At 42.8% G+C, this 25,424-nt stretch overlaps 1 protein-coding gene across 1 annotated transcript in view; it reads left to right on the forward strand.

Annotated features, from left to right (window-relative positions):
• LOC126174881 (corepressor interacting with RBPJ 1) overlaps window positions 1–25,424 on the forward strand; it is a 91,945-nt gene that overhangs the window by 13,388 nt on the left and 53,133 nt on the right. The window contains exon 3 of the mRNA XM_049921299.1: window positions 24,285–24,434. Coding sequence (XP_049777256.1) covers window positions 24,285–24,434 — 150 coding nt within the window. The remainder of the gene's footprint in view (window positions 1–24,284; window positions 24,435–25,424) is intronic.

Consider the following 25,424-nt stretch of genomic DNA (forward strand, 5'->3'; position numbering starts at 1 on the left):
ATCTCTTTGTCTATTCTCCCCCCCCCCCCCCCCAGCAGTCTCTCTCTCTCTCTCTCTCTCTCTCTCTCTCTCTCTCTCTCTGTGTGTGTGTGTGTGTGTGTGTGTGTGTGTGTGTGTGTGTGTGTGTGTGTGTGTGTGTGTGCGCGTGTGTGTGTGTGCGTGCGCGTGCGTGCGTGCGTGTGAAAAACATGTAGCCTGTGTCCGACCAAATGCTCATTACAGTATCATGTAAAAATTTGAACTTAATTGGCCACGAGCTTTCAGAGACATGTATATTTATATATTATATAGATTAAAAAAATATTTAATCTGTGTCTGTTCAGATGTTCCTTGATATCGTATACATATTTGAAACAGATCAGTCAAGTTCTTTTTGAGATTTGTGATAACAAGGTTTTTCCTTTATATATAACATTTATTTTTGTATATTATATGTATAATATATGTCCATCCAAATACTCAGTAGAGTAGTGTGTTAAATTTTTAAGTAAATCAGTCGAGTAGTTTTCGATATTTTTGGTAGCAACCTTAAACAATGACTTGTGTTTATACAGTGGTATGGATGATGATGACGACGACATCACCACTCATTACACGTGTGAACAGACACAAATAATATGAAATGTGATTGCAGAAATAATACAAAACTAATGGGACAACTGTGGGAATTGGGCTTAATTGGCTGGGATGAACTAAATACACGACAAGCGCCTAATATTGAAGACATACTGGTACAAACACTAACACAAAAATCAATCAAATGAAACCCTCAGGAATCAACAAAACAACAATGTCAAACCTGATCAAAAACTGGTATCAGAAATTTCATTTATTCAGTACAGCTCAAAGTAAGTCCATAAACCCAAACATAGCTCCAAAACATAGGACCGAGAATTTCACGTGGCCTGTATAGCTCAAATGGAGTGTATAATGCCATGACTTCAGACATAGCCAGTACAGGAAATTTGTATTTACCTATATAGCAGAAACAAAATCCACACTAGCACAAAACCACATACAACTTGACAAATCCAGTATTTAATAGTTCACTTGACCTATATAGCTAAAACGAAATCCACAGTACTACAAGACTAAAACTCTCCCATATAATTAATGTTGAAAACCTAACCTGACCACTGTAGGTAAAACAAATTCCGTGATACCTACTTCTCACAATCCAAAATAATTACCAAAAACTAACAACACTGCCCAAAAATTCATTAAAAATTGCATTGAAACCAATGTTGATATACAATACAAGAAACATCCAGTTATGCACGTAAACACACATGTTGTTGTGATCTTCAGTCCTAAGACTGGTTTGATGCAGCTCTCCATGCTAATCTATCCTGTGCAAGCTCCTTCATCTCCCAGTACCTACTGCAACCTACATCCTTCTGAATCTGCTTAGTGTATTCATATCTTGGTCTCCCTCTACGATTTTTACCCTCCACACTGCCCTCCAATGCTAAATTTGTGATACCTTGATGCCTCAGAATATGTCCTACCAACCGATCCCTTCTTCTAGTCAAGTTGTGCCACAAACTTCTCTTCTCCCCAATCCTATTCAATACCTCCTCATTAGTTACGTGATCTACCCACCTAATCTTCAACATTCTTCTGTAGCACCACATTTCGAAAGCTTCTATTCTCTTCTTGTCCAAACTATTTATTGTCCATGTTTCACTTCCATACATGGCTACACTCCATACAGATACTTTCAGAAACGACTTCCTGACACTTAAATCTATACTCGACGTTAACAAATTTCTCTTCTTCAGAAACGCTTTCCTTGCCATTGCCAGTCTACATTTTATATCCTCTCTACTTCGACCATCATCAGTTATTTTGCTCCCCAAATAGCAAAACTCGTTTACTACATGAAGTGAAGTGTCTCATTTCCTAATCTAATTCCCTCAGCATCACCCGACTTAATTCGACTACATTCCATCATCCTTGTTTTGCTTTTGTTGATGTTCATCTTATATCCTCCTTTCAAGACACTGTCCATTCCATTCAACTGCTCTTCAAAGTCCTTTGCTGTCTCTGACAGAACTACAATGTCATCGGTGAACCTCAAAGTTTTTATTTCTTCTCCATGGATTTTAATTCCTACTCCAAATTTTTCTTTTGTTTCCTTTGCTGCTTGCTCAATATACAGATTGAATAACATTGGGGAGAGGCTACAACCCCGTCTCACTCCCTTCCCAACCACTGCTTCCCTTTCATGCCCCTCGAGTCTTATAACTGCCATCTGGTTTCTGTACAAATTGTAAATAGCCTTTCGCTCCCTGTATTTTACCCCTGCCACCTTTAGAATTTGAAAGAGAGTATTCCAGTCAACATTGTCAAAAGCTTTCTCTAAGTCTACAAATGCTAGAAACGTAGGTTTGCCTTTCCTTAATCTTTCTTCTAAGATAAGTCGTAAGGTCAGTATTGCCTCACGTGTTCCAGTATTTCTACGGAATCCAAACTGATCTTCCCCGAGGTCAGCTTCTACCAGTTTTTCCATTCGTCTGTAAAGAATTCGTGTTAGTGTTTTGCAGCTGTGACTTATTAAACTGATAGTTCGGTAATTTTCGCATCTGTCAACACCTGGTTTCTTTGGGATTGGAATTATTATATTCTTCTTGAAGTCTGAGGGTATTTCGCCTGTCTTGTACATCTTGCTCACCAGATGGTAGAGTTTTGTCAGGACTGGCTCTCCCAAGGCCGTCAATAGTTGTAATGGAATGTTGTCTACTCCTGGGGCCTTGTTTCGACTCAGGTCTTTCAGTGCTCTGTCAAACTCTTCACGCAGTATCTTGTCTCCCATTTCATCTTCATCTACATCCTCTTCCATTTCCATAATATTGTCCTCAAGTACATCACCCTTGTATAGACCCTCTATATACTCCTTCCACCTTTCTGCTTTCCCCTCTTTGCTTAGAACTGGGTTTCCATCTGTTCTCTTGTTATTCATACAAGTGGCTCTCTTTTCTCCAAAGGTCTCTTTAATTTCCCTGTAGGCTGTATCTATCTTACCCTAGTGAGATAAGCCTCCACATCCTTACATACCATGCAATAAAAAATAAATAAAACCATGAAAACATATTTACCAACCAAAGTCAACAATGTAGAAATCTAGCAATCTAATGATAGCAAAAATACTATGCCATCAATGCAACCTCTCAAATGATCAGCCTAGACCTCTGCAACCAGGATTCCCTCTGGATTGCATGCCATGCGTTGTCCTGCTGGCATTGCAACAAATATTGGTTCCTAGTCCGAAATGCAGAAACGATGATCAGTCTCAAACCATCTGCACAAATGAACACTTCACATATGGCAGTTATATCAAGTTTTTTAATTGTGTTCAATGTGTCCTCCGTCGCAGCATGCAGGGACCACTCATTAACTTTGTTATCGTATCCACAACTAACAAAAACTGAAACATAAAATTAAATCTCCTTCCATAAACAACACACCACACTAATGAACCCAAACCCGAAAACAAATATATTTCCCTGATGAAATTTTCACTCTGCAGCGGAGTCTGTGCTGATATGAAACTTCCTGGCAGATTAAAACTGTGCGCTGGACCGAGACTCAAACTCGGGATCTTTTCCTTTTGCGGGCAAGTGCTCTACCGACTGAGCTATCCAAGCATGACTCACGACCTGTCCTCACAGCTTCATGTCTGCCAGTACCTTGTCTCCTACCATGGGAAGGGAAGGTAGTAGACGAGGTACTGATGTAAGTGAAGCAGTGAGAACGGGTCATGAATCTAACCTAACCTAATCTATTTGGGTAGCTCAGTTGCTAGAGTACTTGTCCGTGAAAGGCAAAGTTCCTGAGTTCTGATGATGTCGGTCTGGCACATAGTTTTAATCTGCCAGGAAGTTTCATATCAGTGCGCACTCTGCTGCACAGAAAAAATTTCATTCTGGAAACATCCCCCAGGCTGTGACTAAGCCGTGTCTCCGCAATATCCTTTCTTCCAGAAGTGCTAGTCTTGCAAGGTTCGCAGGAGAGCTTCTGTGAAGTTGGGAAGGTAGGAGGTGAGGTACTGGTAGAAGTGAAGCTGTGAGGACAGGTTGTGAGTCATGCTTGGGCAGCTTAGTTGATAGAGCGCTTGCCAGCGAAAGGCAAATGTCTCAAATTCGAGTCTTCGTCCGGCACACAGTTTTAATCTGCCAGGAAGTTTCAAATATGTTTCCGTAATTGTCTACATCAAAAGCATATATCCCATCACAATCTCTTTCAGTATTATTCATACAAATAGCACTCATGAAGTCCATTAAATAACTAACAGCATTCACAAACAATATAGGAACAAACATCAAACATCCCACACCAGGGCATACCACCACAAACTCATCACATGCACTCTGCAGACATGATACAATTCATATATGCCACACCACCATGATCCCCCCTGCGAGTCCGGGGATTAGAATAGGCCCGAGGTATTCCTGCCTGTCGTAAGAGGCGACTAAAAGGAGTCCATCCCCCTCACGGGGGTAGTTAGCGCCTGCGTCCGGAGACGGACGGTTCCACGACCTATAATCGTGGTCTTTTTGGTTTTTCACTTCTCGTTTCTTCCTTCCTTTTGTTGGTTCCTTTCTTTGCTCTTCTCCACCTCACTGTCTTCCTTACTCTTTCCCTTGACTTCTCCTTGCCTTCTCATTGCCTTTTTCTCCTTGCCTTCTCATTGATTTTTTCTCCTTGCCTTCTCATTGCCTTTTTCTCCTTGCCTTCTCATTGCCTTCTTCTCCTTGCTTTCTCATTGCCTTCTTCTCCTTGCCTTCTCATTGCCTTCTTCTCCTTGCTTTCTCATTGCCTTCTTCTCCTTGCTTTCTCATTGCCTTCTTCTCCTTGCCTTCTCTGGTCTCCGCCTCGGCGTTTGAGACAGTCTGTCCTCTTTCTCCCTCTCTCTCTTCTTTTTCCTCTTCTTCCTTCCTCCCTGTGCGTGCCTGAAGGCCGACCCACGCGTTCGCACGCGTAGCCGGTGACGGGGTAACGCGTAAGTCCCCGCCCTGGGTAGACATGTAAGGCACGCGCGTACCCCCTGGTAAAGGCCAGGCCCGGGGAGGGGTGATTGCCTGAGCTGATACCTTCTGACCATGCCGATTGGTCCCTCCGTCTGTTTCTCGGGAGGTGTGACCTGAGGTGTAAACATTCACCTAAGGCGGGAGTGCCCTCTGAGAGGGTCCCCACAAGGAAGGAGCGCGCCATCGGAGACGCTGGCAATCATGGGGGATTCCTCCGCAGTGGATTCTACTCCATCTCTCTCGACTTCGACCCAAAAACGGAAACGTGACCAGCCAACAGTGACAAAAGTACTACCGCCTGCCCCACAGTTCCTCGTAGTTTCTCGATCTGAGGACGGAAAGGATTTTTCCTCTGTCAACCCTTTCGTTATTCAGAAGGGCGTAGATGCCATAGCCGGATCTGTCAAATCTTGTACCAGGTTGCGTAACGGCACCTTATTACTAGAAACTGAGAGTGCCTTTCAGGCACAAAAATTGCTTCGGGCCACCCTCCTGTACACGTTCCCTGTCCGGGTGGAGGCCCACCGAACTTTGAATTCGTCTCGTGGTGTAGTCTATACTAGCTCCCTCGACGGATTGACTGACGAGGAGCTTCAATCTTTCCTCGCTGAGCAGGGCGTGACGGCTGTCCGTAGGGTCATGAAAAAGGTCAACAATGACCTTGTACCGACCTGGACACTTTTCTTGACCTTTGATAGTGTTAAGCTGCCATCGCGCATCAAGGCGGGCTACGAGGTTATTTCTGTTCGCCCCTATGTCCCGACACCTACGCGCTGCTACCAGTGTCAGCGTTTCAATCACACTCGACAGTCTTGTTCCAATGCGGCTAAATGTGTCACTTGTGGCAGGGATGCCCATGAGGGTGACTGTCCACCTCCGTCTCCTCGTTGTGTGAACTGTCAGGGTGACCATGCCGCATCCTCCCGCGACTGTCCTGTCTATAAGGACGAACGCTGTATCCAAGAAATTCGGGTCAAAGAGAAAGTGTCCACCTCGGCTGCTCGCAAGCTATTTACTAGTAGGAAGCCCACGCTGCTCCCAGCGGGGAAATACAGTACTGTCCTCGCCTCTCCTCGGACTACCCGGGAGGTAGCAACCCAGACATGCGATCTGACCTTCAGCACCACGGTCGTCCGTTCGGCCAGTGCTAAGATCGCGCGGTCGACGTCTCCTCTTCCTCCCATCACCCCACAGACACCAGCCCCTTCCTCAGCCTCTGCTAAGACGAAGACCCCGAAGTCAGATGCACGGGCCTTCAAGAAGGAACCATCCCGTGCAGACTTTCTCCGTACCTTGACCTCCCAGCCTTCGACCGGTACTCCCACCAAACGTCCTTCCAAAAAGGCGCATAGGAAGCACAGTTCTCCTTCTCCGCCACGGCGCATTTCTTCTCCTGCGCCACCCAGCGGTTGCCGCCCCAGGCCGTCATCCGTTTCGCCTGGCCGCACCGCTGGTAGCCGTACATCTGGCCGTTCACCGGCGGAGGAAGCTCCCCCTCCCGGCCATCCTCCCGAGATGGCCGATGACCCTATAGACCCAATGGACGATGACTGTCCGCCTACTGATAGCGGCGGCAGTGCTCGCTCGAAGCCAGGCCCTAAGCGGCCTTCGAGGTGACCCCTTTTCTCATCTTCCTTTTCTTACGATGGCACTTATTCACTGGAATATTCGCAGCATTCGCTCCAACAGAGAGGACTTGAAGTTGCTGCTCCGCTTGCACCGTCCGCTCGTCGTAGCCCTCCAGGAAACGAAGCTACGCCCATGCGATCAAATTGCCTTGGCACACTACACCTCTGAGCGTTTTGACCTACCCCCTGTGGTAGGTATCCCAGCTCATGGAGGGGTTATGTTGCTGGTCCGGGATGATATTTACTACGATCCCATCACGTTGCACACCGGCCTGCAGGCAGTTGCCATCCGCATTACTCTCCCCACTTTTACGTTTTCCTTTTGTACCGTTTACACTCCATCGTCATCTGCCGTTACCAGGGCAGACGTGATGCAACTTATTGCTCAGCTACCTGCACCATTTTTGTTAACTGGAGACTTCAATGCCCACCATCCCCTTTGGGGCTCTCCAGCATCCTGCCCGAGGGGCTCCTTGTTAGCAGACCTTTTCAACCAGCTCAATCTTGTCTGCCTCAATACTGGCGCCCCTACTTTTCTTTCGGACACATCTCACACCTATTCCCATTTAGACCTCTCTATATGTGCTCCCCAACTTGCACGCCGGTTTGAGTGGTATGCACTTTCTGATACATATTCGAGCGACCACTTCCCGTGTGTTATCCATCTCCTGCAGCATACTCCCTCTCCGTGCTTCTCTAATTGGACCATCTCCAAGGCAGACTGGGGGCTCTTCTCTTCCAGGGCGACCTTTCAGGATCAAACCTTCACAAGCTGCGATCGTCAGGTCGCACACCTCACGGAAGTCATTCTCGCTGCTGCTGAATATTCCATCCCTCACCCTCCTTCTTCTCTACGTCGCGTACCGGTCCCCTGGTGGACCGCAGCATGTAGAGACGCTTTACGTGCTCGTCGACGTGCTTTACGCACATTTAAACACCACCCTACAGTGGCGAATTGTATCAATTATAAACGATTACGTGCTCAGTGTTGTCGTATTATCAAAGACAGCAATAAAGCCAGCTGGGCTGCTTTCACAAGCACCTTCAACAGTTTTACTCCTTCTTCTGTTGTCTGGGGTAGCCTGCGCCGGCTATCTGGCACTAAGGTCCACTCACCAGTTTCTGGCTTGAAGGTCGCGAATGACGTCCTTGTGGCCCCTGAGGCTGTCTCCAATGCCTTCGGCCGCTTTTTCGCAGAGGTTTCGAGCTCCGCTCATTACCACCCTGCCTTCCTCCCCCGCAAACAGGCAGAGGAGGCTAGGCCACCTAACTTCCGCTCCTCGAATTGTGAAAGTTATAATGCCCCATTCACCATGCGGGAACTCGAAAACGCACTTGGCCGATCACGGTCCTCCGCTCCAGGGCCTGATTCTATTCATATTCAGATGCTGAAGAACCTTTCTCCTGCGGGTAAAGGTTTTCTTCTTCGTACATACAATCGCATCTGGATTGAGGGACATGTTCCCGCATGCTGGCGCGAGTCTATTGTTGTCCCGATTCCTAAGCCGGGGAAGGACAAGCACTTGCCTTCCAGTTATCGACCTATCTCGCTTACCAGCTGTGTCTGTAAAGTGATGGAGCGAATGGTTAACTCTCGATTGGTTTGGCTGCTCGAGTCTCGACGCCTACTTACCAATGTACAATGTGGATTTCGTAGGCGCCGCTCTGCTGTTGACCATCTGGTTACCTTGTCGACCTTCATTATGAATAACTTCTTGCGGAAGCGCCCGACCGCGGCTGTGTTCTTTGATTTGGAGAAGGCTTACGACACCTGTTGGAGGGCGGGCATTCTCCGCACCATGCATACATGGGGCCTTCGCGGTCGCCTCCCTCTTTTTATTCGTTCCTTTTTTAATGGATCGACAGTTCAGGGTACGTGTGGGTTCTGTCCTGTCCGACACCTTTCGCCAGGAGAATGGGGTGCCACAGGGCTCAGTTTTGAGCGTCGCTCTCTTCGCCATCGCGATCAATCCAATAATGGATTGCCTCCCAGCTGATGTATCAGGCTCCCTTTTCGTGGATGATTTTACCATCTATTGCAGCGCGCAGTGTACACGTGTCCTGGAGCGCTGTCTTCAGCGTTCTCTTGACCGTCTTTACTCCTGGAGTGTCGCCAATGGCTTCCGTTTTTCTGCCGAGAAGACGGTCTGTATTAACTTCTGGCGCTACAAAGAGTTTCTCCCATCGTCCTTACGACTCGGTCCCGTTGCTCTCCCAATCGTGGAGACAACCAAATTTTTAGGCCTTACCTTTGACAGGAAACTTAGCTGGTCTCCACATGTGTCATATTTGGCCGCCCGTTGTACCCGTTCTTTAAATGTCCTCCGTGTTCTCAGTGGTATGTCGTGGGGAGCGGATCGAACCGTCCTACTTCGTCTATATCGGTCGATCGTCCGCTCCAAGCTGGATTATGGGAGCTTCGTATACTCCTCTGCACGGCCATCCATCTTACGCCGCCTCAACTCCATACAACATCGGGGTTTACGACTTGCGATCGGAGCATTTTATACTAGTCCCATAGAGAGTCTTCATGCTGACGCTGGCGAATTGCCACTCACCTACCAGCGCAATATACTGCTTTGTCGGTATGCCTGTCGGCTACTGTCAATGCCCGACCATCCGTCTTATCGTTCCTTTTTTGACGACTCTCTTGACCGTCAATACGGGTTGTATGTCTCTGCCCTGCTACCCCCTGGAGTTCGCTTTCGTCGACTCCTTCAACACCTTAAATTTTCACTCCCTGCAACCTTTCGAGTGGGCGAGAGCCGCACGCCACCTTGGCTCCAGGCTCAGGTCCGCGTTCACCTTGACCTCAGCTCGCTCCCAAAAGAGGTCACCCCCGGTTCGGTCTACCACTCCCGTTTTTTGGAACTTCGTTCGAAGTTCATCAACATGACTTTCATTTATACAGATGGCTCTAAGACCAATGACGGGGTCGGGTGTTCCTTTATTGTCGGGGCACAAAGTTTCAAATACCGGCTCCATGGCCATTGTTCGGTCTTCACAGCTGAGCTCTTTGCCCTCTACCAGGCTGTTCTTTACATCTGCCGCCACCGACATTCTGCTTATGTCATCTGCTCTGATTCCCTGAGCGCCATCCAGAGCCTCACTGATCCGTACCCGGTTCACCCTTTCGTACACCGGATTCAACGCTCTCTTCAGCAGCTGGTGGACGTCGGTTCTCCGGTTAGCTTTATGTGGGTTCCTGGCCATGTCGGTATCCCTGGGAACGAAGCTGCAGATGCCGCGGCCAAGGCTGCGGTCCTCCAGCCTCGGACAGCTTCTTGTTGTGTCCCTTTGTCCGATTTTAGCAGGGTCATTTGTCGGCGCATCTTATCGCTGTGGCATGCCGATTGGGCTGCACTTACCGACAACAAGCTTCGGGCCTTAAAACCTCTTCCCGTGGCTTGGACGTCCTCCTCACGCCCTTCTCGGCGGGAGGAGGTCGTTTTGGCCCGGTTAAGAATTGGACACTGCCGGTTCAGCCATCGCCATCTGCTGACGGCTGCGCCGGCGCCGTTCTGCCCATGTGGGCACTTGCTGACGGTTAGACACATTTTAATGTCCTGTCCAGATCTTAACACACTGCGCCTCGATCTTAACCTGCCAAATACTTTCGATGCCATTTTAGCGGATGACCCACGAGCAGCTGCTCGTGTTCTTCGTTTTATCAATTTGACAAACCTCGCTAAGGACATTTGATGATGTTGTTTTTTAATCCTATGCTTGTCAGTCTGTCTTTTATCGTGTTTTCCCTTTTAGTTATTGTTGTCAACTTGTGCCTCGCGGTGCATTCTTAGAGTAGTCAGGGCGCTAATGACCATTGAAGTTGTGCGCCCTAAAACCACAAAAAAAAAAAAAAAAAAACCACCATGATGTATTATAACATGGCCCAGTTATGTCACTGGTCAAAGCAGACAGATGATACCGAATACTTTAGTTGGGCTAAGAAAACCTGACATGCTGACAGATTGGCCTGAAGCACAGACTGAGGCCCAGGTTAGGCTGGAATGTGACAGTTTGCTGTGTCTCGGTGAAGCCAACAAATCTCAAAACAAAAATTTGATTGCAGCATTAGGTTGATGTGTCAATTTAGTCCAACATATTGGCTCATCATTGCAATAACTTACTTATATGCCATATTCCTGTTTTGTGATGATGTGATTAAATTCTATCTTGATAAAACAAAACAACAGCCAACTTTATTTATGAAACACAGAATAGTAGCAAACAAGCATTCTGATTCATTTTATTCAGTTCCCACCATTCATCATGCAAAGTGTTACCAACATTGACATGCAGTGTAACAGCCACCAACCCTGTAAGTGCACTTTTACATGTCCAATTCATGTAATTGTTCAAGAATTGATGATGCAAATGAGGTTTTTATGTGGCACCTCATACTCACTTTATGGAATACACAGTTGACATTCTTGTTATTAGGTTTATTTAACTATAAATTTGTAATCAATGTTACATGAATTATACGAGGGCAGTTCAATAAGTAATGCAACACATTTTTTTCTGAAACAGGGGTTGTTTTATTCAGCATTGAAATACACCAGGTTATTCCCCAATCTTTTAGCTACACAACACTATTTTTCAACATAATCTCCATTCAATGCTACGGCCTTACGCCACCTTGAAATGAGGGCCTGTATGCCTGCACGGTACCATTCCACTGGTCAATGTCGGAGCCAACGTCGTACTGCATCAATAACTTCTTCATCATCCGCGTAGTGCCTCCCACGGAATGCGTCCTTCATTGGGCCAAACATATGGAAATCCGACGGTGCGAGATCGGGGCTGTAGGGTGCATGAGGAAGAACAGTCCACTGAAGTTTTGTGAGCTCCTCTCGGGTGCGAAGACTTGTGTGAGGTCTTGCGTTGTCATGAAGAAGGAGAAGTTCGTTCAGATTTTTGTGCCTACGAACACGCTGAAGTCGTTTCTTCAATTTCTGAAGAGTAGCACAATACACTTCAGAGTTGATCGTTTGACCATGGGGAAGGACATCGAACAGAATAACCCCTTCAGCATCCCAGAAGACTGTAACCATTTTACCGGCTGAGGGTATTGCTTTAAACTTTTTCTTGGTAGGGGAGTGGGTGTGGCGCCACTCCATTGATTGCCGTTTTGTTTCAGGTTCGAAGTGATGAACCCATGTTTCATCGCCTGTAACAATCTTTGACAAGAAATTGTCACCCTCAGCCACATGACGAGCAAGCAATTCCGCACAGATGGTTCTCCTTTGCTCTTTATGATGTTCGGTTAGACAACGAGGGACCCAGCGGGAACAAACCTTTGAATATCCCAACTGGTGAACAATTGTGACAGCACTACCAACAGAGATGTCAAGTTGAGCATTGAGTTGTTTGATGGTGATCCGTCGATCATCTCGAACGAGTGTGTTCGCACGCTCCGCCATTGCAGGAGTCACAGCTGTGCACGGCCGGCCCGCACGCGGGAGATCAGACAGTCTTGCTTGACCTTGCGGCGATGATGACACACGCTTTGCCCAACGACTCACCGTGCTTTTGTCCACTGCCAGATCACCGTAGACATTCTGCAAGCGCCTATGAATATCTGAGATGCCCTGGTTTTCTGCCAAAAGAAACTCGATCACTGCCCGTTGTTTGCAACGCACATCCGTTACAGACGCCATTGTAACAGCTCCGTACAGCGTTGCCACCTGTCGGAAGTCAATGAAACTATACGAGACAAAGCGGGAATGTTTGAAAATATTCCACAAGAAATTTCCGGTTTTTTCAACCAAAATTGGCCGAGAAAAAAAATGTGTTGCATTACTTATTGAACTGCCCTCGTATTTCAGAAGTGAAGCATGTAATTATCCCAATTTCTGACGCATTGAAATATAAACCCCTAGTGTCTTTGGTAATATCTTTGCTATACATTAGAACAGCTGTTTTGGAGTTTGGTCTGCATGTGGACATACTAAGAGAATAAGTTGATGTATGGAAGCATGTGGATTTTCAGTGGTTGGATGTTAAATACATACTTAATATTGTACATGGCCATCCAACATGTAGTGTAAACATTGTTCTCATCTGATACATATCATGTTAGTTTTTATAAGTGGTTCATATGTAGGCTGGTGGATGTTGCATAGAAGTATACCTATGTAAGTTAGTAGACTGCATCCAATATTAACACTTTCGAGACAGAGCCAGGATCTCACTTGGCCACTGAGTATGAAATCTTATGTTGACAACTCTGCCATTTGGTGTGTTTTTATATAGATTTGTCTATACAAATTACATGTTTTATTTTAACTGTGTTTGCTATGTTTTGTTGGTTGGTTGGTAATGATTATGAAGTCGAAATTCGCCAATAGCAAACAAACTGGAAATTGTACATACAGCTCATAATTTACATATTTTCTTTTGAAAACTGTTGTATGTTGTTTTAGTCATGACACTTGGATCACACACTGTTCTTAGTGATTAATATGTGATATGCCTCACACAAAGCTATACATACTTTGTCAATATAATAAAGGAAACACACACACACACACACACACACACACACACACACACACACACAATTGTACAGTACCTTTTTGTTTGATTCCTGAAATAAGTGCTCTTAAATATTTATCACCATCATGAAATGCTTTTGATTTGTTTTTATACATTATATTTGTCTCAGAATAATTGATTGACAACTAATATAAAATTCTTGGGTTTCCAGCTGGATGGGTTTGTTGAAAAGCACAAGTTTTTGTTGGCTGTCACTCCCATTATATTGTGGCAAAGTGCCAAAGCAGCACCTTATATAGATAATACCTAATACCAGTGTCACAAGGCGGATGAGGATCGAGGGAGAGTCCGCATGTGAGTCCCAGCATAATAGGTCAGCTTCATCTAATGTGTCTAGGTGTCTCTTAGCTGGAAGGATTTGTTGTATATTGTGGCCCGTAACTTGTCCCAACCAGAGCTCTCTTGGTACCTGCTTTCTCTGTTAATGAGGCCATTATTAGTCCTGACTTTGATGTTTCAGGCTTGCTTACAATGTAGTTCTGAAATCCACTGGCATGCTCAAAATTCAAACATATAGCTTTCATCTAAGCTGTTTTCAGCAAATGTCAGTTTATCTTTCTGCCTGGGGCAAATGTACCTGGCACAGTCAAAGACATGCTGCAGAAGCAGTAAACAGTGTTATGTCTGCCATGCATACTACAGCCTAAGTTCACAGAGTATATTGTAGGCACCAAGTGTGTGATGTCTCACTGGACTCTTGTTTGAATCAGCTAGATTGCCAATTTTCCATGATGGTTGGAAGAATGTTTTAATATTGTTTCTGCAGTATCAGTGTAACCTAGTTTGTTGACGGTCAGTGTGGCAGAAATTCCACAAGCTTTTTCTGTTCCTGTGTTATTGCAGACCTACATGTTGTCTGCATTATCTTCTTAATTTGTGTACTGCTGTAACCATTTCTTCAGAAGATCTCTTCAGATGTTGTAGTTTGCTAGACAGACTTTCCAGGTCATTTATGGCCCAAGCTGTATGGACAAGAATTCTAAAAACAGTGTCATATTGGGCTGGCTGGTAGGAGCTAGATGCATGAAAATACAGGTGTTTGTGCGTCATTTCCTGTGTTGAGTCAGCTAATGAGACATCTTGATTCTTCCATACCAAAATGTCAAGAATTGGGAGACAGCCATCATTCTCTACTTCCATAGTGAATTTATTTTCTCACAATTGGCACTGATGTGTCCGAAATATTCATCCAGGGTGTCCATATCATGTGGTTACACAACTAGGACATCTATGTACGTGTACAAATGCTTGAGTCTGAGGTATGCCTTCTCAAATTTTAATTTTCTCAAAACACTGCATGTGTAGATTGCCTTATATCTTCTTCTATGGCAGACTGATATTTCCACCACCCACTTCATACTCACAGAAATGCCCACTATGCTAAAAGTAAATCATGGTGTGAGAGTACTGCAAAGTACTGCTACTTGTGGCTTGATAGTTCTCCGCATGGGAGACAAAATGCACTAATTAAGGCTTCAATAATTTGATGTGAGCTGAATGTGATAATTGTTAAATATTGGGGTGTAACTAATGATGTCCTCTCAGACAGCAGAGGCTACCAAGTGAGCTCTTCATTGGACCATTTCTGACCACAGTATGCTATGAGTGTCCACAAGTCTAGAGATATCTAGGTGACATGTGAAGTGGAGTGTTATTGACCACACTGGGACTCAAACAGGGACCCATCTCCCACCCCACCCCTTGTCTCCATGGACACTCACTCTGGTACCACGCGCTGCAGAATTTGAATCTGTGCCAGACGGCATGGAGGTCGAAGACCCCTAGAGGTCTCTGCATCATCGCGCTGTAAGCCGTGGCGGGGCACGCCTCCTGGCCCACATTTAGTGTGAAGGCACCACAGTGGAACATGTGGTCCTAGCGGCCAATAGCGGCACCCCCAATCATGTATTTAAGCGCCTGCCTCTTGCTCAGCCAGTCAATCTAATCTTGCATGCGTCTCTGGACTTATCGCCTTGCCTTAGACAGCTTCTTTACTTTTTTGTTTTGTGTACGAGTGGACATGGTTTTCTTGTGATTCTGTTGTTTCGATCTTGTTGTTGTTAGTTGGGTCCTTCATTGGTCGTGTCCGTCCTCTCCCATTTGTGTCATTGTTCTCAGGCTGCTCAGTGGGTCCTGCCGCGCTTTCCGTTCTGTCAACCCCGCGACCGTTCCGGTCGCAGTTATAACACTCACTGTCCAGGACACATTATTGCTAAAAATTTTTTAGCCACTCTCAAATCTGAGAATCTATCCATATGCTTGGACCTTAGTTAAGAGTCTGCAGTATGACAACTATGTCAAATGTTTTCCAGAAATCAAGGAATATGGAATCTGCCTGTTGCCCTTCATTCATGGTCCACAGAATATCGTGCAAGAAAAGAGCAAGCTGAGTTGTGTACATGAGCGATGCTGTCTAAGTTCGTGTTGATTTGTGGATAGAAGCCTTTCTCTCTCAACCAAATTTATTGGATTCATACTTAGAATATGCTCAGTAATTCTGCATCAAATTGACGTTAAGGATATTGATCTGTAGTTTTCCTAATTACTCTTTGTATATACTGGAGTTTTTCTTCCTAGTCTTTTGGGACTGGACGAGAGATTTGCAATAAATACCAGCTAACAAGGCCAATACTGAAGAGTTCTCTCTGTTAAACCAAATTGGTGTTCCATCTGGATGTGATGGCTTATTTGTTTTCAACTCTTTCAACTGCTTTTCAATGCCAAGGATGCCTAGGATGTTCACTAAACAGGAGTTTATGTGGCAGTGAAATGATGGTATGTCTGTGTGATTATCCTCGATATGTAATTTTTTGATGTGATATTTAAAACGCCAGCTTTCCTTTTGCTGTCTTGTGTTACCACTATATCAGGCTGGACTCACTTAGCCATTGCATACCCATATTCCTGTGTGGGGACAGCAGCCTGCATGAGGCGAGCTAGCAGTTGATCTCACAGATCTCTCCATTCTGTGTACTGTTCTGCTTTCATTCGTCCCTATAACCAAAAATCTGACGATGTGTGTGTGTTGTTCTAAGAGAGTGTGGTGAAATGAAGTGAAATGTCGTGTGGCTAGGCCCTCCCGTCGGGTAGACCATTCACCTGGTGCAGGTCTTTCGAGTTGACGCCACTTAGGCGACCTGCGCGTCGATGGGGATTAAATGATGATGAGTAGGACAACACGACACCCAGTCCGTGAGCGGAGAAAATCTCTGACCCAGCCGGGAATCGAACCCGGGACCTCAGGATTGACATTCCGTCACGCTGACCACTCAGCTACCGGGGCCGGACTAGAGAGTGTGGTGATCAGTAAAGATACGACTAGAATGGGGCCAGGGCCATTACGTAGTCTTTTGCAGAGCAGTGTTGGTTGCACTGGGCATGAGACAGGGAGATATTAAAGAGGATGTGTCAGCAGTTGGGTATAAACATCCAAACGAGGGAACAGTGTGTTTCACAGTTAGTTGAAGTAGTTATTTCAAATCTTTGCGTGAATGTAACCACAGAATGCACATGTATTCAATAAAATCACCATTAACCCCAAAAGTTTTCAAGTTATTCACCATAGCAGTAAAAATAAATTTGTGGCACGATTTACCACTGAAATTATGGTGTGAAGTGATGTGATAGATACATCTGAATCACTACTTATATTGTTCAGTAAATACAGGTGAGCTGTTTTTTCTGACATCACATTTGTTGGCTTCACTAATGCAGAACCAACTCACCACCACTTTCGAAGCTAAACCATAATCCAGGCCGTGGACAATGCTACATATCAGCCTGTAACTACCTTTGTTTCAAAAAAGTAACAAATAAAAGTATCAGACCTGTATTTGCTACTACTCTTCATGACCCACCGTAACAAGAAATAATCTACGAATAATATCAAATCGTTTCAATATCGGCACTCAGAATAATCACCTCTTTTTTCACCTTTCATTTATTACTTACAATTACTCTACACTGACCCTCTCCCCTCCCCTCTCCTCTTTAGTCCACACACAACTAAAGTATTGCCAACATCTGTACCATAGAGGAAGTGTTCTGTCTTTCACTGCCTATTAGGCTAAATGAAATGGAAATGCTGTTTTGCATTATGGAATGTGGAGTGCTGAAAGTACATTTCTATTCTCATGGGCAGTAGAAATCATCTAGTTGTTCAGTTAACACATTTTCCAAAACAGATATATAATTGTCCTGTAATTCATTTGTACAAAATAACAGTGACGTCTATATACATGCTCTGCAAGCCATGGTGAAGTGCATAGCAGAGTTACTTAGCATGGTACCACGTGTTGGGGTTTCTTCTCATTCCAATCAACTATGAAGCACGGGAAGAATTACAGCTTAAATCCTTCTGTGCATACTGTATTTAGTGAGATTTTATCTTCTTAGTCCCTGTAGGTTTGATAACTATGAGGCTGAAGAATATGTCCAGAATCTTCACTAAATTGCTGCTCCTTGAAATTGAAGTAGGCTTTCTCAGGATATTTTGCATCTATATTCCTGAGGCTGGATATTCAGATTTTTCAACATTTCTGTGACCGTCTCCCATGATTAAAACAAAACTGGGATCATTCATACCACCCTTCTTCATATACATTCAGCATCCTGCTGTAGTCCTATTTGATATGGGCCCCACACACCTGAGCAATATTCGAACATGAGATGCACAAATGATTTGTAAACAGTCTCCTTTGTAGACTGCAGCATTTTCCCAGTAACCTAGCGATGATCGGAAGTCGGCACCTGCCTTACCTGTGACTGACTTATGTGATTATTCCATTTCATATCCCTATGAATTGTTACATCCAGGTATTTGAAGGAGTTGACAGATTCTAATTGTGAATCATTGATGCTGTAGTCATAGACCACTGCATTTTTCATTTTGTAAAGTGCATAATTTTACATTTCTATATATATAAAGTAAGATGCTATTCTTTGTACCACTTTGAAATCTTATCAAGATTTGACTGAATATTTATGCAGCTTTTTTCGGACATAACTTCATTAGCAAACTCGGCACAAAGGATGGGGAAGGAAACCAGCTGTAGTGTCTAAAAGAACCATCCTAGCATTCACCTAAAGTGATTTGAAAAACTCAAAGAAAAATTTAACATGCTTGGGCGGATGAGGATTTGATCTGCCATTCTCCTGAATAAGAATCCAGTGTGTTACTACTGTGCCACCTCACTTGGCCTCTTTGTATAAGTCTAGTATCTCCTGTTACTCATTTTTGGAATGGGTCCCACACAATTGAGTAATATTCTAGGATGGGTGAGAGGAATATTTTTTAAGCTGTCTCCATTATAGATTCTCTACAGTTTTCCAGTATCCTACCAATAAAATGAAATCTAACACCTACTTTACCTACTAGTGAGCCTACGTTCTCATTTTGTTGCTACCAAGTATTTGTATGAGGTGACTGGTTCCAATTATGACACATTGATTTTGTTATAAACTATTACATTTTAGCATTTTGTGAAGTGCAGAATTTTACTTTTCTGTACATTTAAAGCAAGTTGCCAATATTTGCACCAGTTTGCAAGCTTATCAAGATATGATTGAATATTTCAACTACTCCCTTCATACATTACTTCATTATAGATAACTATGTCAATTGATGTTGTTATTAATATTGTCTGCTAGGTCATTATTGTCTGCTAGGTCGTTATTGTACAACATGAACAACAAAGGACCCCAATACGCGTCCAGGTGCCACGCCTAAAGTTACTTCCTTCATTGACTCTCCATCCAAGGCAACATGCTACATCCTCCCTACCAAGTAATCCTCAACAGAATCATTAATCTTCAAACAGTGGAAGATCTGGGATACAATAACAACAAATTGAATAAAGATAAATTAATGCTTACTACATAAAGATGTTCAGCACTGTACAGGCACTTTTTACAATTTAAAGTAAACTAAGCTTATTGCACATTTAATGGGCCCATCTGCCTCTCAGTGCCTCCCCTCTGTGGTGAAAAGCTGTATATTCTAATTCATGTTGCAGTCATAAATTTCGATAACCCAGATGATCATACTTTTGTTAATCAGTTTTGGAGTGATACCAAGTAAAACTGTTTTTGGAAGTCAAGAAATACTGCATCTGACTGCTGAGATTCATAGCTTTCAGAATATCATTTGAGAAAAATGCCAAGTTTGGTTTTGCATGATCGTTATTTTTGGAATCCACGCTGGTTAGCATGGAGGATATCATTCTGTTCAAGATATCTTACTGTGTTAGAGTTCAGAATATGTTGTTGGATTCTAAACAGGTGGATGTCAGTGCCATTGGACGGAAGCTTTGTGGATAACTTCTGCTACTGTCCTGGTAGATGGCTGTGACCTGTGTTTGGTTAAAACTGGAGCTAATTCTACAGCAAACTCTGTGTAGAATATTATAGGGACCCATTTGGGCCCTGGAGCCTTGTTAAATTAAGCTGTTTTTCAATGCCACTGACACTAAAATCTACATTAATCATCTTTGCAGTGTTCCAAGAAGTGAACTGGGGCAGTACATCTGTATCTTCATTTGTAAAAGAACATTTGAAAACAGAATGCACTGTTTCTGCTTTTACTTTGCTGCTCTCAATTTAAGTTCCTGTGTTGGTGTCATCCATGAATGTCTGGACACAAACTTTGGCATCACTGGCAGCCTTTACGTATGAGCAGAATTTCTTTTGGTTTTATGACAGATCTCTTGATAAGGTTCTGCTGTGGTAGTCATAGCCCTCTTGACATCTGAACGTGTTTAGTTCAACATCTCTCTGCCTAGGGCCCCCTGATTTGCCTTACATCTACTATGCAAAAGTCAGCTGTTGCTTGAGAAGTCTTTTTACAGTGACTGTATACCATGAAGAGTTCCTCCCATCATGAATTGATCTCCTAGATATATAACTATCCAGCATATAGTCAACTACTGTTTTTTTTTTAAACTTGAGCCACAGTATTTCTGTGCACTCTTAACTTCCTATACTTAGTATTGTAAGAGCTCCATTGCTTTTTAGAAGTGCATCAACACCTATGGATATACAAGGTGGATGGAAAGTTTTTCCCTCACATTTTTTAGAATATTTTTATTACACAGAAGTTTTTCTATTAAAACATGTCTCTGCATTTAAATGAATGACTTGGGCAGTCATTTGTCCACTTGTCAGTATTTTATATGGTGTTCCTGATTATGGAGACATTCTTAAAGTCATCTGCCAAAACTCTCTGCAAGCACTGCTGTCTTTTCACAGGTGACTTGAGTTCCATTCTTCCTGAACATGTATAATAAATTGGTCTCTGCTACGTTAACAAGGTTTGTTGCAGACTACATCCTGTTGTCTGACCCATGTGAACTGTTTCTCTCTCTTACATAAGAACAGCATTTCTAGATTTGGAAAAGGCCATTCTAAACTGCTTAAGAAGAGACAGGAAAATTTCTTTGCCAATAATAATGACCATTGATGCTCCTTTTTGGATTTTGCATCAACCACATGCAGTTTAGTTTTTCCATAGCCACAGATGCCCCTCAGTACCCATTATCTGCAATCCTTGCTTTGTTCTGTGGGCTGGGCCAATTTTCTGTGTTTCATTTGTGCAGATTTGACCATTTTGTTTGTTGTGCTTTGGATAAAGCTCTCCTGAAGACTCGTCTGTAAATGAAATGTTCATCCTTTTGCTCTTTCCTTCAGGGTTCACATTGCACAAACCACCAGACATTACTCTTTTACAAAATGCATGACAGTCGACAAGTTTTTTTTTTCTGATAGCGTGTGTTTCGTTGGCTAGGAATAAGCATGTTTTCCCCAGGATTATCTATGCGTAAAGTCTGTTATAGTTGTCCTATTGATGGTCTTCTGTCTCTGCTGCTAGTCATCAGACATTTGGTAACTGCCCAAGTACCAATGACAGTTTTATCCTTTGCTGAAACTTCCTGGTAGATTAAAACTGTGTGCCGGACTGAGACTTGAACTCCGGACCTTTGCCTCCACGGGCAATTGTTCTTCCGAATGAGCTACCCAAGCACTACTCACAACCTGTCCTCACAGCTTTAATTCCGCCAGTACCAGATTTTGTTTTTAATGTTTGGTGTGTGTTTTTTTGGTCCTCCAGCTCCTTCACTGTCACTGACATTGCCATCTCCTTTTTTAACTCAAAGTCTAATGATTTTTGATGTTTGAGCAATTTTTGTGCTAAGACATTCCTCTGGTATGTAGACCTTGAATCTGGGAACGAACATGTTCATGTTTTGGTCCCATTTTTTAAATTACACCCTTAAAGGATGAGAAATGCAGGTAACTACAGAGAAATATACAGATAAAATTAAAAATTAGTTTAAACAAGGAATGTACAAATCCATTAAATCAAAGAAAATTAAACTTTCTCCAATCTGTCATTTTTATCTCCCTAATTACAATTTAGATATAACATAAATTATTTTTCTGTTCTTCCATTAGGTGGAAACAGTTGGAAAACAAAAAAATTGAATGACAAACTTTCATTAACTTACCAAGCTCAGGTATGTTAAATTTATGAAAAAGATCAACATAGAAGAAGGGCACTACTGCAACAGTTGCCAGAAACAGAAAAATAAGTGTGTGAATGTGTTCACTATGACTCATCAAGTAATTCAGACTTGCATTAAAGTTTACACAGCCAGCAATGTCAGTTGGTATAAAGGAGTCTTATCTCCACAGAGCATCAAAACTCAGGGACTCTGTTAAAAAAGGGAGAAACTTTCTGACCATCCTGTATAAATTATGGTGACGCACTGCTCATTGCTACAGAAATGAGCTTTGAAATATATTTTCTTCTTTGGCTTCAGTTCTGCATGATGGCTCCATCTTCTGTTTGATCTGCTACATTTATTTCTTCCTCCTGGGTGATGGTGGGGTATTTTTTTTTTTTAAGATAATCTTGCATTGGTTGTCCTTTGTAAGAACTCCATAACTTGTTTTCATTGCGGCCTAATCTCCACATATTGGTTTCGGTCATTGTTTGTTTTGATATTCATTGTGTAATATCTTAGAGGCAACTCATTACATTCATGAATGAATGTATTAATCATTTGCTCTGACAAGGCTATGACTTCCTAAATTCATGCCCTGAAATGATGTCTATTCTGTCTGACATTTTGCCCATCACACCTAGAATAGCTTTTTGTTGCTCACCCAATCTCCACAGTATCCTTGTTAGAGCCAATGCTCCTTCTACCCCCATTTCCCTACCCTATGGCACATTCCCCTGTGACTGGCTGCACTGTAATACTTGCCCTATACCACCACCTGTACCAGCCCTGGATCTGACAAAACATATATGATCAAGGAGAGAGCTGCCTTTGAAACAAGGCATATTGTGTACCAACTGCTTGTAAACACTGTTTGGCCTTTTACATTGGCATGACCACCACCAAGTGCCACTGGCCCCAAAAACCTGCAAAATCAATACCTTTTTTTATATGTGTGTTCTCCTGCCATCACTTTCTATCCAATTTCATTGTGTTGACTGATTGAATTCATTACTTGTTTTTCCGTACTTTCTTGTAAGTGTTGACATCATTCATTATTGAGATTTTCCAACCTATATTGCTGTCTACTTCTTGAATGTGAAATGTTCAACAACAGAAAAACTCAAAGTGGTTAACTTATTAACTGGTATTTGTTCTTAGAATTAACTAGCATCACATGAGAATGCTATGACATTGGTTCTGCTTTGGTTACAGTATTGATTCCCAAAGAAACAATTACCTGATGTTTCTCTGGGATGCACTTTGAATCTCTTACATGTACAAGTCCCAACAAACGAAATACAAATTCAACACACTGTTTCATAACTGCAAGGATATTCAGACCAAGATTGTTCAGAGCAAAGAAGTAAGGAGTAGTTGGACAATATGGGAGTGGTACATCACCAGGTAAAATATAAATTAATTGAAAGTCTATGAAATATGTCTTGACTCTGAAACAATTGAGAATAGAACAGATGTGTATTAGAACTTTTTTGCTTGAAGTCATCTTTTTTGTAAGTGCAGGAATATTGACCTTTACTCTAGAAACATATAATTTAAGTGTAAAGTAAAGTACATATTTAAATTAAAGATGGTACTGGAAAGCCCAGGTAGAATACAAATAATGGAGAGTAAAGGTGACCATTTATTGTATACCTGAGGTACTGATGAGTTGTCAGAAGCTAATTTGTTGGTCAATGAAGGGTTATGTCAGGTGTTGTGGTGAGAGGACAAAAGGGGTAGGTTATGTAGTTCAATAACAATGGACTTGTTTGATGGCTGGCAAACTTCATAATGTAACCAAAATTTGACACCCTTTTCTCTCTCAATTTTTCAATGACAGTGCTGTTGAACATGACATATCAATTGTGGTTGACTCTCTGTAATGTTCATTTCTATTATCTTCTAACCCATGAAGCTTATCAATTTTTTTAAAGTTATATTGTTCTTCTATCTGAACTATAAATGTCTGCTTCTGATTGTTATTGACGTGAGTGTTAGGGTAATTCTTCAGTGTTTGGTGATACATTACTCCAGCTTTTTTACTGAACTGTTGAATAATATATTGAACTCCTCTTAATGTGAAATTTATGGTGCACAGCTGATTCTATAAGTGAAAGTCTATTGCAAGGGACTACTAATGACATCAATCTAAATTACCATTTTTTTTTTTCAAGTAGAGAGGTTGACTGTGATTAATTGTGTACAATGTATGGACATCGACATGTCAAACAACAATGTGGTTCTAGCTTGTCTAGTTGTTCTACGTACTACAAATGACTAATATGTATGTTAGCATGTGGTCATAATAATATGACTCCACAGTGTATTGCCAGTTTGCGTGCATGCAGTTCATTGCATTACGTTTTACATTTTAGTGTGTGAATTTAGATGGTTGGTGAATTAGTTCACTTCGCTGAAATTGTTGTCTTGATGTATTATGTTAATCTTGTTACCAAATAGTTTGAAGATTTAGTTTCATCGCGGACTTCGTGATTTGACACTGATACGTAAGTTAATATTTGTGTATTCTTTTGTTGTTAATAATTTTTTTTTGTTACCAGGGCGTTGCTGAGCAAGGAGAGCAAGGACAAACTTAGTGTCAATTTTATGTATGAACCACCTCCAGGAACTAAAAAAGAACGTGAAAGAGAAGACGATGAGCCAGAGTATAAATTTGAATGGCAGCGGAAATTCAATGCCCCAAGAGAGGAGTGAGTACTTATGAATGTAAATGCATTACTTTTAATTCTTCTGTTTATCCACACACCCAAAATAGTTGACACTTGGATTTTCTCGTATGTTTTCTGTTGAAGGAGAATATTTCCCTTATTAGAAGCTACTTGCACAAATTGATTTATTAACTAGACAGTTAGCCAAGCTTGTCCTTCATATTGCTCACTTGAGGTTTATTGTAAGATAATGTACAATTTTCCTGCCTAAATTTGTGATACTTGAGTTAAATCTGCCTTTTGTGTCAATGCTTTAAAGTATTCCTGTGGTGCATCTCAAGGTATCATTGTTTACACACTGTAACAGTAATGAAAATTTCTGGATGGAAAAATAAATAAAATAGAGAAAGTCAACCACTTACCTGTAGAGAACTGATGTGTCATACATAGAAACATGGTATAGAAAATGGTTAACACTAGCTTTCGAACCCTTGCCATTTTGCTTGTAAGGGTATGTACATTCACACACATAACCACACAGACAGTCAAATGTACATGCTTATGGTAGAGACGGACTGATTATTGAATGTCAGTTATTGAAATCAGTTACCTGGGTAGATGGAGGTAGGGAGGGTGTAGGGAAGGACACAAATGGCAAGGAGAGGGTAACAGAATAATGCGAGGCAGGTCTTTTGCCAGTTGACTAAGCAGTGCACAAGGTGAACAGAGTTCAGAGGGCAGCGTATAGAAGGGTTAGAAAGAGAGGGAGGGGAGGGGAGGAAAGGAGATGATGATGATGAAGAGAGACACAAAGAGAGGAGAGAGTAAGGGAGAGGGGTGGAAAAAAGGGAGGAGAGGGAGAAAAATGGGAAAGAGAGAGAGAGAGAGAGAGAGAGAGAGAGAGAGAGAGAGAGCTCACATAGGGAAGGGGGGAAGAGTGGTGAAGGAAGGCAGGACATGATGGGGATGGGGAAGGAACGGTGTGGATAGAAGAATGGAAGAGAGAAATAAAAAGGTAAGATAAGGCAATGG

This window comes from Schistocerca cancellata, chromosome 3, assembly GCF_023864275.1.
Source record: "Schistocerca cancellata isolate TAMUIC-IGC-003103 chromosome 3, iqSchCanc2.1, whole genome shotgun sequence".
Taxonomy (NCBI): Eukaryota; Metazoa; Arthropoda; class Insecta; order Orthoptera; family Acrididae; genus Schistocerca; species Schistocerca cancellata.